Below are 17,216 nucleotides of genomic sequence, written 5' to 3'. Positions count from 1 at the left end.
ATTTAACATTCAACAGCCGTCTCAACTTACATGTCAAAACAGGTCAATAGTAATAACTTTGTTTTTTTGCTATAAAAATACATTACTTTCCAATGAGCATCTGCACATGCTGCTAGATATCATGTGGCCAGTAGTTTAACTGGTTCTAGGGGGAAAAAAAGGATTCTGCAAAAAGAGAGAGGTGAGCTTGGATCAATTGGGGAAAAAAACAACCTTTGCCCTTTGTTTTAGACAGCCAAATCTAGTCACCTCATTTTCTAACTGTACCCAAACGCAGAGGGGTTTTTATTAACTATGACACAGTGCATTAAAATCTCACGTTAGATAAATCCATTGAAAGGCAATCTGCTTAATGGTCCACAGACCAGCAAGATGACACTTAATGGCCACTTTTACTGAAAATACCAGCAGGTCAGAGAGGTACTCTTCATTTATGAAAGCATACTGACGAATTAAAGAAAACCAGAAAAGAGTGCTTTCATCTGACATGTTGTCCCATCTTTATGTGATTAAGAGGATTGCTGTGGAAAAGCCTCTTAGTAAAAGAGCACAATGCACAAACTAATGTGTTTTAATCACAGTTTGTGCTGTAGATATGTAAACAACAGTCAAAGGCAATTTACAGTTATGTTTTAAGAAACTCTTACACCATATTATCTGAGAAAATATAAATACAAACAGGCAATTAAAAATAAAACAAAAAGTCCTTTAGTGCATTACCCAGCGCCCCACATATTTACAGACATTGCTTATGAAAAGCTCATTTCAGGATAAAGCAGTTGTGCATTGTCATACACATATCATATATACACACACAATACATACATCTTCATAGATTTACTCCATTTTGGACATCTCAAATTTCGTAGTCATGATCTCCTGGGGGTGGGGCAAGAAAGACAAAATCATTAGAGTTAATCTTTTAAACAATGGAGAAAATTTTAAAAGGCTATGCAATACAATCAAATTCTCGAAATAATCAACACGGTTACATAAACGCCTATAAAAGCCTGCATGTATTGTAGCATGTAATCTCTGATCTCCTCTTTAAGAGATTTGTCTGTATTGGCTGTGGTTCGAAATGAACACGTCCAATGTTAGCTTTAGTGAGGTCTTATTAGTCAGACAAAACCTCCAAAGCCTCAGCGCTCCTTTTGTTCCAAGCAGAAAGAAAACAACCGACGGAGAGAGAGCGCGAGGGTAAACACTGTGACGTGACAGGCTGATCGCTCTCGGTGTTCTACTTTGCAAGCTCAAATGGCGCCCACTGCTGGCCTATCAGAGTACGAGACACTTACCTCGTCTGAGTCTAGCAGAGGCGGCAGTGCGCTGCAAAACAAAGAAAAGGACACGTCAATGACACGGCAGTAATTGCTAGTAGATTTACAGGCAAACTGATAATGTCTTTGGTTGTACAAATAACCTGACTAAAAAGTGAATTTCCTTTTAAAAATTAACCAGTTATTGCTCATTCTAATCATAATTTCTGTAGAAATATGACTTTTATATGATCCCTGGACTTACACATCCGCCATCGATGAGGGAATGTTCTCCTCAACCCATTTGAGATCTTCATCCTGTAGTGACCACAAATTGTAAATATTTACCATTAGGGGAATGCCTTGACATGACAAAAAACATGCAGCACATCTAGGAATACACAATGAGCGATTGTTTTCTCACAACATGGTGTTTTATATATTTCTTAAGTCATTCTTATATATGGCAATACAACATGCTTATTGTCAGTAAAGCTATTCATTGTTTATGCCAAGTATTGTTGTTCATTACCACTTTGCTGAGTTTTGCACTTCCGTTGGTCTCTGGTTTCATCCCTCTCATTTTCACACCCTCTGTAGATTCAAGAATAACTGGTTAGAACCGGCTAAACACAGTCAAGCAAACAAAGGCTGATAACCAAACATGCAGACATGATGCGCAGCATTCAAGTGTGCTGATTAAATTTAAACTATGTTGTTTTAAAGTCGGCGTGAAATGCAAATAGATCTCATTGTGAATGATTCATCCATGAATACGTTTCAATTTTGAGAAAATTTGTGAAAAACTGCCAACTGAATATGCCTGTGAAAATGAGAGACCAATCTTCAACTAGTCTGCTTAAACTCCACACATGGAAGGTCAAGTTCATCTGCCTCCACTTTTGAGCATAACAACCACATTTCCAATCCAATCACCAACCAATGAATATAATCAAGTTCCTCCCTACATTTTCTCTTTTTTGATAATCTGTTACACTCGGATGTATATCACAATACAGAAGAAAAGATCTGTCGCGATTTCATTGCGACTTTAAATCAAATATATCATACATTGAAAGATCCCATATGCAGAATTACATCATCATCTTTAAATATAAGCCACTTCTTGTGTCTCACACCTGCTAATTTGTTAATTAAAACTCTTACCGAAGGCTTCATTCATTAGCTGCTCCTCCTCTTCCTCACTAACTTCATCCACCAGTGGACTGAAGGCATACCTGGAGGGTTCAGAAGGAGAGTAGGGATCGACCGATATGGATTTTTTAGTGCCGATGGCCGATATGGGCTGCCGATTTTCTTGAGCCGATATTTGGAGCCGATACTGCTTTTGCTCCCTCAATTTACATCATAAAATTGACACAATTATCATGATGATGACAAATGTTACAAGTCTCAAATTAAAAAAGGAACATTTATTGAACTTAAAAAAACGATTTAACAAATAGTAAAAACAGTTGAGGGTAACCTGTGCTAACCCTAACAAGTAAAAAAAAAGAGTTCAGTGCTAAAAATACTTAAGCATAATTAAAAATGAGTAATAGCTAAATTTGTTACTGTAGCCTATTGTTTATTAATCTTTGTTAATAAAAATACAGCTGTTCATTTGTTCATGTTATCCACAGTGCATTAGGCTAACTAATGTTAACAAATACAACTTTTGATTTAATAAGGCTACTATAAATGGTTAAATTAACATTAACAAAGATTAATAAATGCTGTAGAAGTGCAGTTTAATAATAGTTAATGTTAACTAATGTAGTTAACTAGAGTTTAATAAATTGAACTTTATTGTAAAGTATTTGTCATAGCCTACACTGATTCAGACGTCTGGTGAGTTCAGTGTTGGATAGATCAGTTGTTTTAACCATTCATAAAAAAGGAATCGGTTCAAAGGAGTCATTAGTGTGGGAATCGGAGGAGTCATTAGCGGACGTGTACGCGTTTGTGTGATTATCCCGGCAGTTTAGGACATCGCTCAAGATTTGGGTCAACACAGAAAACATTTCATCACTGGATAGGTTTTTGGGTTTATTGATCAAGTGTGTTTTGTGTCAGCTGAATGCGCAGAACGCTTTTTAGAGAAGCTTTTTTTTTAGCACAATTCTCACACCCAGCGCTAATTGCAAGAGTTGAAATTTGTCAACTTTATGGTAATAAGCTATGACGCGGTTCGGCCACAACCAGCGGCAACCAATCGGAATGTAGAAGTCCTCCTCCTGAGAGGATACCAGAGAACACAATCCTGTAAACTTTGGTTCCGACCACATTAGTTCCTAAGCAAAATGGAGGAAAAGTTAATTATTTCTGTTGCGGGTTTCCCGTTATTGTACGACGTGTCCCTGTTTACATACAGGGACATTAATAAAAAGAACGTCAATGGCAGGGCGGCGAGAGCGAATTTTGCCGCTCTCGCTGGCGGCGGTGTGAACGTACAGTGAGAATGCGCGCGCGCGGCCGGAGGAGGGGCGCTCTCTCTCTCTCTGCTCGTTCAGTAACGCGACCTGTCACAAGCGCTGCAGCAGTCAATCATACATCACTCACCGATCAAATAAGGCTTTGGCGGGATAAAAATTAGCTTTGGCGACCGCCAAAAAACGCAATATGTGGCGTTCGGTGTTGATTCTGTGGCGCACCGCCACAAATTAGTCTGTGGGAAACACTGGAGAGACACGTACGCGTCCAAACCCCAGCCAGGTGGTCGCTGAATAAAACTCCCACAAATACCACGGAACAACGTCGGCATTATTTAATCCTATGTATGACCAGTGTTCGTAACAGCTACCGTATGCATACGAACAGTGCCGTCGCAGGTGGGGTGCGAGGCCCTGTGCGAACTTGAAATGCGAGGCCCTGCTCTTTGATGTGGAACAGTCACGCATAACTGTTCTAGTTCTATTGCACGCATAATCTCGCTCGACTCGCTGCAATACGTTTTTATCAAGTAGAATAATACAACATAATCATGAACATAGTCTGAGGCGCCGCAATAGGGCAGGCAAGACGGACTATTGCCTGGGGCCCCGCATTTTAAGGGGGCTACCGAGGGCTGATAATTTAAACAATCAGAAATGTTAATATAAAAACGCAGCAACATCTCTGCATCCCCCTCAGTTGGGCCCCTCTCTCGCTACGCTCGTTATGCTTTTACCTTTTTCAAACTGGTGCAGCGCTTACTCGCTGTAGGTAGAAAATGCATGATTTTATTTGTTAAACATGAAAAGGAATTATCCGTCTGGCATGGCAGCTCGCTCTAACTTTAACCTAGATAGGCCTTAATGTTCGCTAGTAGCTATAGGTGCATATCCAAGTGATTGTGTGGAGACGTGGAGCGCGCACTGCGGCAGGCGTCGGCGCGAACACTTTCATTTTCCTATCAACAGTGGAAACAACTTTAAATAGGCTACTCAATCTTTTCTGGTCATACAGAAAAGAATAATGCATCAGTCGCAAGCTACTTTTATTTGTGTAAACTCTCAACAACAAGAAAACGTTGTGCTTTTGTAAAATAAAATAAAACAAACAGGGCCGAGCGCATCTCAAAAATGCGCAAACTGGAGCGCGTCTCAAAAATGAACTGAAACACAGTGTATAGCCTCAAAAACATGATGAATATTTCTATATAAAGCTTGAAATGTCCGCTTTTAAACGAAAAAATTCGAATCGAAAGCAAATACCGGCTGATTAGGCTGTAATCCATAAGGTGCATTTCTCTCTAAAGGCGTATCCACTTTACAGCGGAGATGTATATAGATATGTTTGCAGCCGACACTGATTTAAAAATATATATTTTTTATTAATAAACAATAAAAATGCCTCGTCATTTTTTCAGACATATTATCATTAGCCTGCTTTGGGGCAAGATTTATGCATGCGCTTGAGCGCGGAATAGGCTATTCCTCCATGCACTCAGTAGCCTATTTAAGCAGAAATTAATATAAACGTGAGATTAGTTGACTAATTGCTTAAATGAATGACTACTAGTCGACTATAAAAATCTTTATTCTATGGAAATTCTAATCAATGCATTTAGGCTAGTTGACATTTATTTAATTAGTATCCAGCTCTTTACGTTAAATTAGTTGAGTTAACAATTAGTTAATGAACTAATAAAATAATAAAACAAAGATAAAACAAAGATTAAATTAAGATGCAAACTATATATTTCTATATAGCATTACATTGCGTGTTCCACCACAAAAGACAAAATTAAAAATAATAATAGTAATAATAAAAAACGCAAGATTGCGAGGCCCCCTAGTGGCGCGAGGCCCTGTGCGGTTGCACAGTTCGCACAGCCTATGCGACGGCTCTGCATACGAATAGCCTGCCTACAATTTACCTATTTGCAGCTCCCTAAATACAATGACAAGCCGTTTTATAGAGGCATTCGCGTTTTCCATGTGGACCCACAAACTTGCTTAGTTATAGTTGCAAGCACATATAGAGCAATGTGTCCCACTTTTAAAGTGTATGGCAATATTTCAGCCAAGTCAAACAGTTAAAATATGCTTTGAAAGTTTAAAACTTATCGTTGTCTTGAAGAGCAAATTCCAGCTCTCTGCTAGTGGGGGAGGGGCAGTGCAGCGTCTCCAGCAACACAGAGCTGCCTGTGGACGGCCTGTCTGTAAATAATGCCGGGGAAAAAATATGGCGAACGCAGCAGCCGTGTATCGGCAACGGCCGTGTATTGGCATCGGTAAAAACCGCAAATATCGGCCCAAAGTATCGGCCGGCCGATATATCGGTCGATCACTAAAGGAGAGACTGATGATCTTGTCTCCACTATAAGCGGAGTTTACAAACGGGGTTGGCGCATGGATAGAGGTGAAGTGCTTTACCTCTGGTTGTTCGCTGAAGGCCTCCATAAGAAAATAATGACGAGCAGGATACTGGAGAACAGGAAGCGCCAGAAGGCATCATCTATCCACAGCTCTCTCCAGTCCTACAGTTCAGGGCAAACAGGTGTCAAATAAATATACGTAACTAAAAAAGACAGAAGAGATATTTATTACATGTAAGAGAGTGCTCACAGATTGGCACTTGGTAAACTTGAAGGTCTTTGTTGTCCACACAATGAATATAACAGATGCTGAAAGACAATGAGAATTTCATTATGAGAACATGGTCAAAAAAAAGAAGCAAAAATAATTATATTTGCATACACTTCCGTTCAAAAGTTTGGAGTTGGTACGATTTTTTAAAATGTTTCTTACACTCATAAAGGCTGCATTCATTTGATAAAAAAATACAGTAAAATATAATAGAATTAGAAATCATTATAATATGCGGAGATTTGGTGCTCACGAAACATTTCTTATTATTATCATTGTTGTGGAAACCGTGATATATATTTTCAGGATTCTTCCTTTTCAAGACTCACCGGTCACTTTATTAGATACCACCCGTTCAGCCAATCACATGACACCAACTCAATTTCATTTAGGCATGTAGACATGGTCTGCTGGAGTTCAAACTGAGCATCAGAATGGGAAGGAAAGGTGATTTAAGTGACTGAACATGGCACGGTTGGTGCCAGACAGGCTGGTCTAAGTATTTCAGAAACTGCTGATCTACTGAGATATCTTTGCACAACCATCTCTAGGGTTTACAGAGAATAGTTTGAAAATATCCAGTGAGCGGCAGTTCTGTGGTTGAACATAACTTGTAGGTCAGAGGAGAATGGCCAGACTCAAATAACCACTCGTTACAACACGTCAAACCTTGAAGCAGATGGGCTACAGTAGCAGAAGACCACCGGGTGCCACTCCTGTCCTCTAAGAACAGGAAACTGAGGCTACAAATTCACACTGGCTCACCAAAATTGGTTGCTTGGTCTGATGAGTCTTGATTTCTGCTATGAAATTCAGATGGTAGGGTCTGAATTTGGAGTAAACATCAGGTGGTGGCGTAATGGTGTGGGGGATATTTTCTTGTTACACTTTGGGCCTCATAGTACTGAGTACATCAACTGAGCATGATTCATCTTCTGATAGCTACTTCAGGATAACGCACGTCACAAATGTTAAATCCTCTCAAACTGGTTTCTTGAACATGACAATGAGTTCATATTCTTACTATTCTCAAATGGCCTGATCTCAATCCAATAGACCTTATTCAGAGCAGCACCATGACGGGTATTAAAGTGAGGCTGTAAGGGATAGACTTGCCGTGATTCCAATGGCATCCGCTGTAAAAAGCAGTATAAATATCCTAGATATTTTACAATTTTCCACAGCTTATATTGTCGGGAGTTTTTTGTCGACTGAAATTTCTTGGAAATATATTTTTCCAGTGTTTCGTGAGCAGAACAATCCAAAAACACATTAAATAACAGTACAGCCAATTGAAGAGATGCATGTCTGTCCCTCACAGCCTCGCTTTAATACCCATTCAAAAGCAAAGATGCTGTGAATAAGGTTTAAAGGGTACCTTTGGATGTGGAACAGGAGATTGGCATGATGGATGCGTCATCCGACAAGCAATTGTGTGATGCTATCATGTCAATATGGATTAAAACCTCTTAAAAAAAATGATATGCCTAAGGCAAAAGGAGGTCAAACCCAGACAAGGTCAGTCCTGGAGTGCTGCTGTCCTGTAGAGTTTAGCTCCAATCCTGAAAAAAAAAAACCTCACCTGGCTGTGAACCTTAGTAATCCTGAAGACATTGATTAGCTTGTTCAGATGTGTTTGATTAGAGTTAAAGCTAAACTCAGCAGGACAGCAGCACTCCAGGACGGACATTGTCTATCCCTGGTGTGTATTACAAAATAGAAAATCCATTGAAAAACGTCTTTACTGTCACATTTAATAAATTAAGTGTCCTTACTGAATAAAAGTTTTTTTTTTTTAAACATACTTTTAGACCCCAAACTTTTGAACGGTAGTGCATTATGAAGGGAATATCAGTGCATGCAAGCGTTATTTTTTTTTGGTAAAATTATAGTTTGAAGAGTTGCCAATCTAAATATAGCAAGAGAGAGAGAGACAGAGATTGAATGTCCCCAATTACGGCTCACTTTCCATTAATAAATCATGTAACCCAGATGTTTGACAGACCAATCATAATTCAGTCTGCATTGAAAGGATTACAGTACTGTATTGAAATGCCAGTGATTAAAGTCAAAGACACTTCACACAATAGCGTAGAAGTGTGCAGTGTGTCCTCACCGATGATAGCGAATATGAGTGTGTTGGTGAAGTGTCGGTACAGGGACAGCTTGACCAAGTTTCTCCTCAGCCGAAGGAGCTTCATCGTCTGGGCCAGGCTAATGAAGATGTGACTGAGTGTCAAGGACTATATCTGATCACTAGAGCTCAGCAACTTCCTAATGGTCACAATCTAAATCAGTCACAGCTTACTATGCAGTTAAAACAGAACAGAAATGACAGAGAACTGTAGAGAGTCTTCCTGACCCACTGGCTGTAACATGGACGAGTTTGTCCTTTAGGTGAGTCAAGCTTTATGAATGGAGAAAATCTAGGGAATCACAAAGGGGAGGAGGACAAAAAAGGGCGATTAACAGCCGACATACAGAGGGCCACTGTTAAACAACCCAGCAAGAGAGAAAGAGGGACACACACAAGCAGCATTGGAGAAACGTAGGATATCCACCAGCAGAGGGTAGAGTCGAGAACAGCCAAGGGGATGGCAGCCAGCAACACCAGGTCATCTTCAGCCTGGCAGAACAATACAGGGGAAGAGAGAGGGAAAGACAGAGAGAGCCAGAGAAAGAGAGAGAAGAGTAGCACTGTCACACACACCACCATCAGAGGGTCCTACATAGGGCTGGACGACTGCCTTTCTAAGATATTCAGAACCTCAATATTTATTTATTTGCTCAGAGATGGCTTGAAAGGCTGACTGTTTTCTCAAAGGAACTGTCAATTCAACCAAATACTTTCCAAAATGATTAACACAAGAAGTACAGTAATGAACAAACGCAAATTAAAAATTTCCATGAAACTAAAATATCCTTTCATCCAAATGGTTTGTGAACAAAACCATTTAAAAAAAAATGTTTTTAGCATAAATTAAAGCACTCTCACCAATGCTGCATTTACTTTATCAACTGTTTTCTATTTCAATGTTTTAAAATGTAATTTATGTCTGTGTAACGACATGTTCTCAGGAAACTTTATGGCCAAATAATCATAGATATGTATATTATGCAGATGCCACATTCGACCGCTACATAAATGTCGACATGTCCGCCATCTGGGAACGGTTAACATGATGTCGTTCATTAGTCACACTACCAATTCAATGAATTTTAATGAATTCAATGAAATTGGATAACCGTTCAGAATGTGCTGGTTTATGTAGCAAATGCAATTTATGCAATATATCCAATATCCAATTGTTACATTAAAAATAAAATAAACTAAGGGATTTGACTGTTCCAATATGGTGGACGAATTACGTAGCAGCCCATAGAAACAGACACTAATGAGGCATCTGTGAATATATACCTATGAAATAAATAGCATTTCAGTAATCGAGTAGCGTTAAATTCCTATGTCGTTTAATTTTATATTGCAATCCAATCCAGATTTTGCAATCCAATTTAATACATCGCCCAGCCCTAGTTCTAAATGCTCACACTTTGCAACCCATAACCATCATTCAGCCCAACAAAGGCAGGTTTACATCATGCTACTAGCTTGAAAGCAAGACTGAAAATGGGAAAAAAAAGATATTCCACAAGGCATTATTTAAACTGTACGCCACCACCAACACAAGTGCCAAAAGAATCCGAGAAGAGCAATGAGACTCAAATGTCCATAACATAGCATCACAAACAGAATTGCACAGAGTACTGTATGCATTGTTACTGAAGTAGAAACAATTATAAGTTTATAAGTTCAACCCTGTTGAATCTGCTGTCATTTCCATTTACCTGTCCTAAACTACACCATGCAGAAGTCACTGTAATAACACCACAAAATGAACACTACTATGACACAATCTTAACAGAAGACTGAGTTGTGAAAGGATATCCACCAAACAACACAAGAATCAATGAGGGCCATAACAATGTCACAAAGCAGCCTGCTTGTACCACCGTGCTCCTGCGAGAGAGAAACATTAAGCTTCACATGACATTTGGTGCAATAGCATCATGTTAAATTAGAAGGTTTGCCACAAAGGAGGAGACATTTCTCCACTAGTCACTATTTATTATTGGCAGTGAAAATGTGTTTGGATTCAGCGGTGAGACTCTCCTTACCGTGTTGACTCTCAAGATGCCCTCTATAATGGAGAAGAGAAGGTAGAGCAATCCTACTCCCACAACCCTGTGCAGCAATGCTCCTAGTCTTGGCCTGCAGCAAAAAGGCAGAGTTGTTGAATGGGGACATGTATAGAAGATTACTCTTATAGTAAATGCATTGCTGCAATTGAACTCCACTTCCAGAATTAACTGCAAATAGTATTACACTTAGGGATGCATGATATATCGGCTGATAAATGTTCATTTTTAATGTTACCGTTATTGTCCCGATAAGAAGTTTTGGCTGAAATATTTAAGCCAATAAATGGACTATTTCCTTCAGCAGAGACCGTTCAGATGCGCACTGTTCTCCATAATGGTTTTGAATAGCTTGAAATATGTTTGGAATCACTTAAAAAAAGGAAAATACTGTTATGTGCAACATGTGCTGTCATATAGGCTACATAAATGAGAACATTACAATTGTGTGCTTGGGACATGGGTTCTAATGGTGAGACTTTTGGTTTGGTAATCAGGCTCTCGAAAATTATATAGAAATTTGGATTTAGATTTATTGGCCAATATATCGGTTATCAGCTTTCAAATTTTTCATATCTGTGCATCCCTAATTACACTTATATTAGTGTTCAAAAGTTTGGGGTCTGTCACTTTTTTAAAAAAATTTAATGCTCACCAGAGCTACATTTATTTGATCAAAAACACAGTAAACATTTATGAAATATTATTACAGTTTAAAATAACTTTAGATCCTGGAAATCATTGTAATATGCTGAGTTGGTGCTAAAACACATTTATTATTATTATTATTATCATCAATGTTGAAAACAGTTGTTCTGCTTAATATTTTTGTGGAAACCGTGATACATTTTTTGCAGGATTTTCTAATGAATAGAAAAGTTCAAAGGAATAGCATTTATTTGAAATAGAAATATTTCTTGCAAAACTTACAATGTTTGTAACAAAGTCTTTACTTTTGATCAATTTAATGCATCCTCGCTGAATAAAAGATTAGACCAGATTCTAGTCTATTACGCCTCCATTTATCACGGTTTAAAATCACTTACTTGACTATGCCATATCCCAGGCTAGCAATAATGACCAACACTCGAGCCAGGGTTCTTTTCACAGCCGAAAGTACCTCTGCAAACACCACTGCACCTTGAACTGCACACACAAAATAATGCACCGTGATGACTACATTCACTATAGTAACCTTATCAAAGCTTTACAGCACCATTACAGAATCAGTCACATCAAACATAAGCCTAAGGATTTATTGATATAATGGGCCACAATACTATACTGTACATATAAACAGTTTGCCTTTGTGTTGAACATAAAAAAGCAGCTTTATTTTTAAATGTACTAGATTATTACAAATGCTTATTAAAACATTACAAGCTAAATATTAAACAGCCTTCATTTCTCTTCACAGTGACCATTTAAAAACTGACCTAATTTGAGTGCACATACTGTATGTTGTACTACACATAAAATATAACAAACAGCTTGATGTGAGACCATACTGTGTGTCTGCAGCTGAAATGTGACATGAATAAATAATGAATCTGTTTTTAGGACACATTTTTAACTAGCGTTACCTGATTGGCCATCGTAACGGATGCTTTGGAACTCTGCATAGAAGACCGCCTTCTCAAGCATGCCCAGAAAGATCACTCCACCAATCCAGAACTGAATCCGCAGCAGGTCTCTCCAGTAACAAGCCGAGAGAGCCAACCACAGCACGCCCATAAGTACGTAGATGATGCACATCACCATGTAGAACTGAGGACAACGGGCAAAAAGTAAAAGTGGAAGCTTTTGCATATAGAAGAATCTAACAAAATACTACACAAAACACTGATATTTTGCTACAGTAAATCCTACAATAACATAGGAATCAGAGTCTTAAAAAAGTGCAGTTAGACAAAAACAAACAAAGATACTCACAATCATCAAAGGCCATTCAGATGCTGAGATGTAGTCATAAGGGCCATGCATCCTGACCTCCACTGTAGTTTGAAGAAATATATAAACATATTCTTAAAATTATTAACATTAAAATATGTTTATTTATCAAATTTGTTAGTAATTGTACACGTCATTCAAAAGGACCCTTGATGTCAAACTGGGCTGTTCATGTTCACAAGACATTATGCTGATAATCAAAGATCTGGCTTTATGGGTTTCATATGTAGTTTGAGTTCTGATTTTTCTGTTCTGACGCACAATAAAAGGAATCTTTTCCATGTTAATCAGTTTTTGTCCTAACCAGCCGCGACGGCGACGATTCTATTTTAGAACCGGTTTCTATTTTTCTGCGACGCCGCCCTGGAACAACAAACACAAAGTGTGGCAATGATAATCTCAGGTACTGTTTATGTGCTTTATTTAATGTTAAAAGAGTGTAATGTGACTTTGAATATCATTTAGTGCTCCCAGCTTTGTAGCTGTAAAAGCAACAATGAATAATTCACCTCAGATCAAACAAGAACGTTCAAAATGTGAACAAACAAGTGTATTATTTGACAAAGATTGTTTTAGTAACTCAGTAGCCTATGTATTTGAATAATGTTTAAATGGTGTAATATTTGTGAATTTGATTATGTAGCCTACTTATTCATCTTCTTGCAATTGCCGTCAAGATTACTCTCTGGTGCTGTGCACTTGCCGCGAGACTCCGCCCACATGCTGTTCTGATTGGCTGTGGGTTTTGACTGATTTTTACGCATCTCGCAGTCGCGTCGCGTCTAGTGTGGACAGACAAATTATTTGTCGCTGGAATCTTATCGCGTCTGGTTAGGACACTTAAGCCTAATTATAATCTTACGTGGTTTGCTCCATTTCACGTCTTTGGTAGCTGGAAACGCCTCAATTCGGATGATGAACATATAAGGGCTGTCTTCCCAGGTTTTAACCACTCCGGTGTGCGATTTAGACTGTTTTTGCCACAACAACAAAATGCATGTAAAGAAAGAGCCACAATAAAGACCCATTTTCGAATTGTGATTCTGTGAAATCATACTCACTGAGGTTTTTTCTAATAAAGAGCCTTTGCTTTTCGGAGCAGGTGATGAATTTGTTCCAGCAGCCTGATCATACAAACATATGAAAAAGTGTACTTCTATAAATCTGCATTTACATCTTAACCTTGTTGGCATTGAACATCATATTGCATCTTTGCATCCTTTACAATAAAAAATACCATCACAGGCATCACTTAATAATCATAACAAGGCATTAAATAGAGTAGTTAACCCCCCCCAAAAAAATCTACATTTTGTCATCATTTACTCACTCTCATGTTGTTCACATGAACGTATAAAGTTGCTCTTTTCCATACAATGAAAGTAAATGGTGACCACAATATAAAGAAATTTGAAAAAGGAGTTACATTTTTGTCTGTTCCTCACACAAAACTATCACATGGCTTCAGAGATGATTCAGAATATAGTGAACAAGTTGTAGGTACTACTTTTATTATGTTTTTATGTTGCTATTTTTGGAGCCTGAAAGCCCAGTCTCCATTAATTTTGTATGTATGGCAGAGAGCAGCTCAGACATTCTGCTAAACATTTCCTTTTGTCGTCTACAAGAGAAAAAAAGTCACACCGGTTTGGAGGTTGAGTATATGATGACAGACTTTTCATTTTGAGTGAATTCTTAAAGGATTAGTTCACTTTTAAAATGAAAATTCTGTCATCATATACTCACCCTTAAGTTGATTTAAACCTGTATGAATTTCTTTCCTCTGCTGAACACAAAGGAAGATATTTAGAAGAATGTCAGTCACCAGACAGTTTCTGGTTCCCATTGACTTCCATAGTAGGAAAAAAATATACTATGGAAGTCAATGGGAACCAGAAACTGTCTGGTTACAGACATTCTTCTAAATATCTTCCTTTGTGTTCAGCAGAGGAAAGAAATGCATACAGGTTTAAAACAACTTAAGGGTGAGTATATGATGACAGAATTTTCATTTTAAAAGTGAACTAATCCTTTAAGGTTTCAATTCTGATTTTCAGTGTGAGGCTAAAAAATATTGAACAGAAAATGAACAAACATCTTTCGCCTGTACTTCTATCTTCTTCTCCACATCCCTCCTTCGTCTGTTTTCTTTAGCTGTGGTTGGCTGAAACACAAAAGAGAGCAGACAATATTCCCAAGGCGTTTCCTGCATTTTCTGGCTGCAGCTTAAATTACATTTCGGGCTGTAGCAACTAAAAAAAATTTTTTTGATTCAAAATGTTTTTTCCTAAAATTATTATGTTGTTGTTCTCTCCCATTTCACAGGTTTAGAAATTTGGCAGGATCTCTCCTATTTGGACAAAATCTATACTAGAAATATGTTAATGAATTTCTGAATCCGGACACACACTCAAAAGAATTAACGACACAACTGGTTAGACCAGATATTCGTAGGAACAGCAAAGTCTTCTGGTTGTTTATGCTTCGGCTATTTAGGTTAGCTCTAAAAAATTGTCAGTTTAACAGCGAGACAGAATCTGTGTCAGATCATCAGAACTACAAATAAAATACTTATTACAAAGCTATTTGGAATAATGGATTCTGATCGGTCAATCACAGCACTCTGCACCATTGAATAATTGATTATTAGGCAACAGATTTCCTACATAGCATATCACTCCATGGCCTCTTTCATCTCATGCAATATTCTCAAATCAATATTTCATATCTATTTATTCATTATTTGAGCAGCCAAGGGATGAGTGAAGTCCTGATCACACAGCTGGGTTTTATTTTGCAAATAATGGTCAGTTGACAGTACATTATCCCCATATATAATTGTAATATTTCAACTCACCTCATTGATTGGCACGAGCATTTTAAGTTGATCAGAGTTTTCTACTGCATACTGGGTGTTCAATCGGGAAAAAGAGATGCTTATTGACAGAGCCTTTGAAATTCATGTTAATTTAAGTCTGACCTAAATAAACTAAAACGGTAACAAAATGGACATTCACTCGAGAATCAATGTATTAAAAAGAGAAGTTGTCATGTACCTTATTTCCATCGATAATAGAAGTGCACTCTATAGGCTCATTCAAGTGACCAATGTAGAAACCATTGCCTCCTGTCCGCAGTACATTCGTGCTGTTAAAATATGATACTGCTAAATCAGCCTTTGTGGAGAAAAGAGAATTTTGCATGTTAAAATGCTGTAAATGTAGTCAAAAACAGCACTTTTTGATAACAATTCACTCACATTAAGTCCAAACACTTCATCGTGGCAAGAAGAACTCCGCAAATACCATGATACACTAAAGTTTACGAGACCATTGCACTCTCCTTTGTGCCCTGAAACATGTTCAGTCGATTAATACAAATAATGCAAAGCATAACCGATTCACTGATGCATGATAAATTATTTTGGGGGGGGAAATGACAAAGTAAAGAGCATACTCACAGATTATTGAAATGTCAGTGCCATTGAACATTGTCTTTGGAAAATAGAAGTAGTTCACTTTAACTTTCTGAAATACACAAAAAGGAGAATACTCACCATCTTACTAGTTACACACAAATGTATTCATTTGCCACAAAATCCTTCATGTAACGTACATTTATTATAAAAGAAATGTATTTGTAACTCTAAAATAGCTTAGCCTAAACATTTAGGATACATGTTCACCACTATAGTATTAGGCACATAACATCATATTATCGATGTTTTTACATATATGGTAAGTGTTAACTGGTGTTGTATGTGCAAAGTCAGTGGACTGTCAATATCACACGAGTCTAGAAGACATGATTACGCGAGGGTCAAGATTTCACCGAGCCTGAAGAAGAGTAATACCGCAGTTGGTGATGCACTTACATCATCCACATTCATGATCCATTTGCCCGGCTCTGATATAGCTGTCAGCGGTGGTATAAATACGAAATGAAGAATGACAACAATCAGTACTCCTCTAATTCTTAGCGATACCAAAGACTCGGCCGTGACAGTCGCCATTGTTATAAGGAAGCAGTTGACGTTACAACTTCAGCGCGATACACTTCCTTGTGTAAATCTACATCCTGTTCGACGTCACTTGGTGGGTGGTGACGTATATGGTCATTGAACCAGCATTGAATTGGTCATTTTTGTAATTGAATAAGCATTGAATAATTTATAGATGCATAAAATAATACAATATTACACATTATCCAATTATGCATAACAAAAAATAACAAAAAGATAAAGAAAAAAAAGAAAACCAACTTCAAAAACAATATAGAAGTAATGATATAAAAATAAAAGGGGGCACAATCAGGTGTAAAAATATCAAATATATGCACTGTAGAACTTACAAAGTATATATATATAGAAAAGTTTATATATATATATATATATATATATATATTAGATGCAATTAATCATGATTAATCGATTTGACAGCACTATTTTAAAGGTATAAATTTCTTATATTTTCGCCTGAACGACTCCCGGAACAGCATTGTTATGTTACTAGTAAATCCCAGGTTTAGTGCCATACCATACCCATCATCATTATGGAAACACTGGTATAAGTGTCTATATAGAAATGCTGTATTGTAGTTTCTTCTGTTTTTATTTTCTTGTATATGGTTATTTTTTTTAAATGTATGTTGTATGTCATGTCTGAGCCATCTGAATGGACCATGAGTCTGGAATAAAAGTTGATGATGATGATGGTTATTCAATGAGTCTCTAATGCTG

The 17,216-nt window shown here is 37.7% G+C and overlaps 1 protein-coding gene across 5 annotated transcripts; it reads right to left on the bottom strand.

Annotated features, from left to right (window-relative positions):
* Nucleotides 1–194: 194 nt before the first annotated feature.
* Nucleotides 195–16,613, bottom strand: LOC306997197 (transmembrane protein 87A). Of its 5 annotated transcripts, none has more exons than XM_079610361.1 (21): nucleotides 16,353–16,613; nucleotides 15,939–16,005; nucleotides 15,738–15,829; nucleotides 15,535–15,654; nucleotides 15,336–15,386; nucleotides 14,574–14,642; nucleotides 13,540–13,602; nucleotides 13,341–13,449; nucleotides 12,461–12,522; nucleotides 12,112–12,295; nucleotides 11,575–11,674; nucleotides 10,508–10,601; nucleotides 10,282–10,349; nucleotides 8,448–8,560; nucleotides 6,311–6,369; nucleotides 6,119–6,222; nucleotides 2,427–2,497; nucleotides 1,792–1,853; nucleotides 1,525–1,577; nucleotides 1,299–1,329; nucleotides 195–879 (listed from the first exon to the last, which is right to left on the bottom strand). In XM_079610361.1, the coding sequence occupies exons 1-21, from the start codon at nucleotides 16,488–16,490 to the stop codon at nucleotides 838–840; spliced, it is 1,752 nt and encodes a 583-aa protein (XP_079466487.1). In that variant the 5' UTR covers nucleotides 16,491–16,613; the 3' UTR covers nucleotides 195–837. The 5 variants fall into 5 exon arrangements, with proteins under 5 accessions (XP_079466487.1, XP_079466484.1, XP_079466483.1 ...); XM_079610358.1 differs by having other exon boundaries at nucleotides 2,427–2,614; nucleotides 16,353–16,564; XM_079610357.1 differs by having other exon boundaries at nucleotides 2,427–2,614; nucleotides 8,448–8,556; nucleotides 10,278–10,349; nucleotides 16,353–16,561.
* Between the last annotated feature and the right edge of the window lie 603 nt (nucleotides 16,614–17,216).

Source organism: Phoxinus phoxinus (assembly GCF_949152265.1).
Source record: "Phoxinus phoxinus genome assembly, chromosome: 4".
NCBI lineage: Eukaryota > Metazoa > Chordata > Actinopteri > Cypriniformes > Leuciscidae > Phoxinus > Phoxinus phoxinus.
The sequence above is the reverse complement of the archived record's forward strand: the minus strand, read 5'-3'. Positions and strand labels throughout refer to the sequence as shown.

What these genes read in the sequence shown, in the direction of transcription:
- LOC306997197 (XM_079610358.1), bottom strand. Translation starts at nt 16,490, where the DNA reads ATGGCGACTGTCACGGCCGAGTCTTTGGTATCGCTAAGAATTAGAGGA. An exon ending in ATGAAGTGTTTGGACTTAAT is followed by an intron (nt 15,655 to 15,737) that starts GTGAGTGAATTG and finishes TTCTCCACAAAG; the next exon opens with GCTGATTTAGCAGTATCATA. An exon ending in TGCTCGTGCCAATCAATGAG is followed by an intron (nt 14,643 to 15,335) that starts GTGAGTTGAAAT and finishes TTTGTGTTTCAG; the next exon opens with CCAACCACAGCTAAAGAAAA.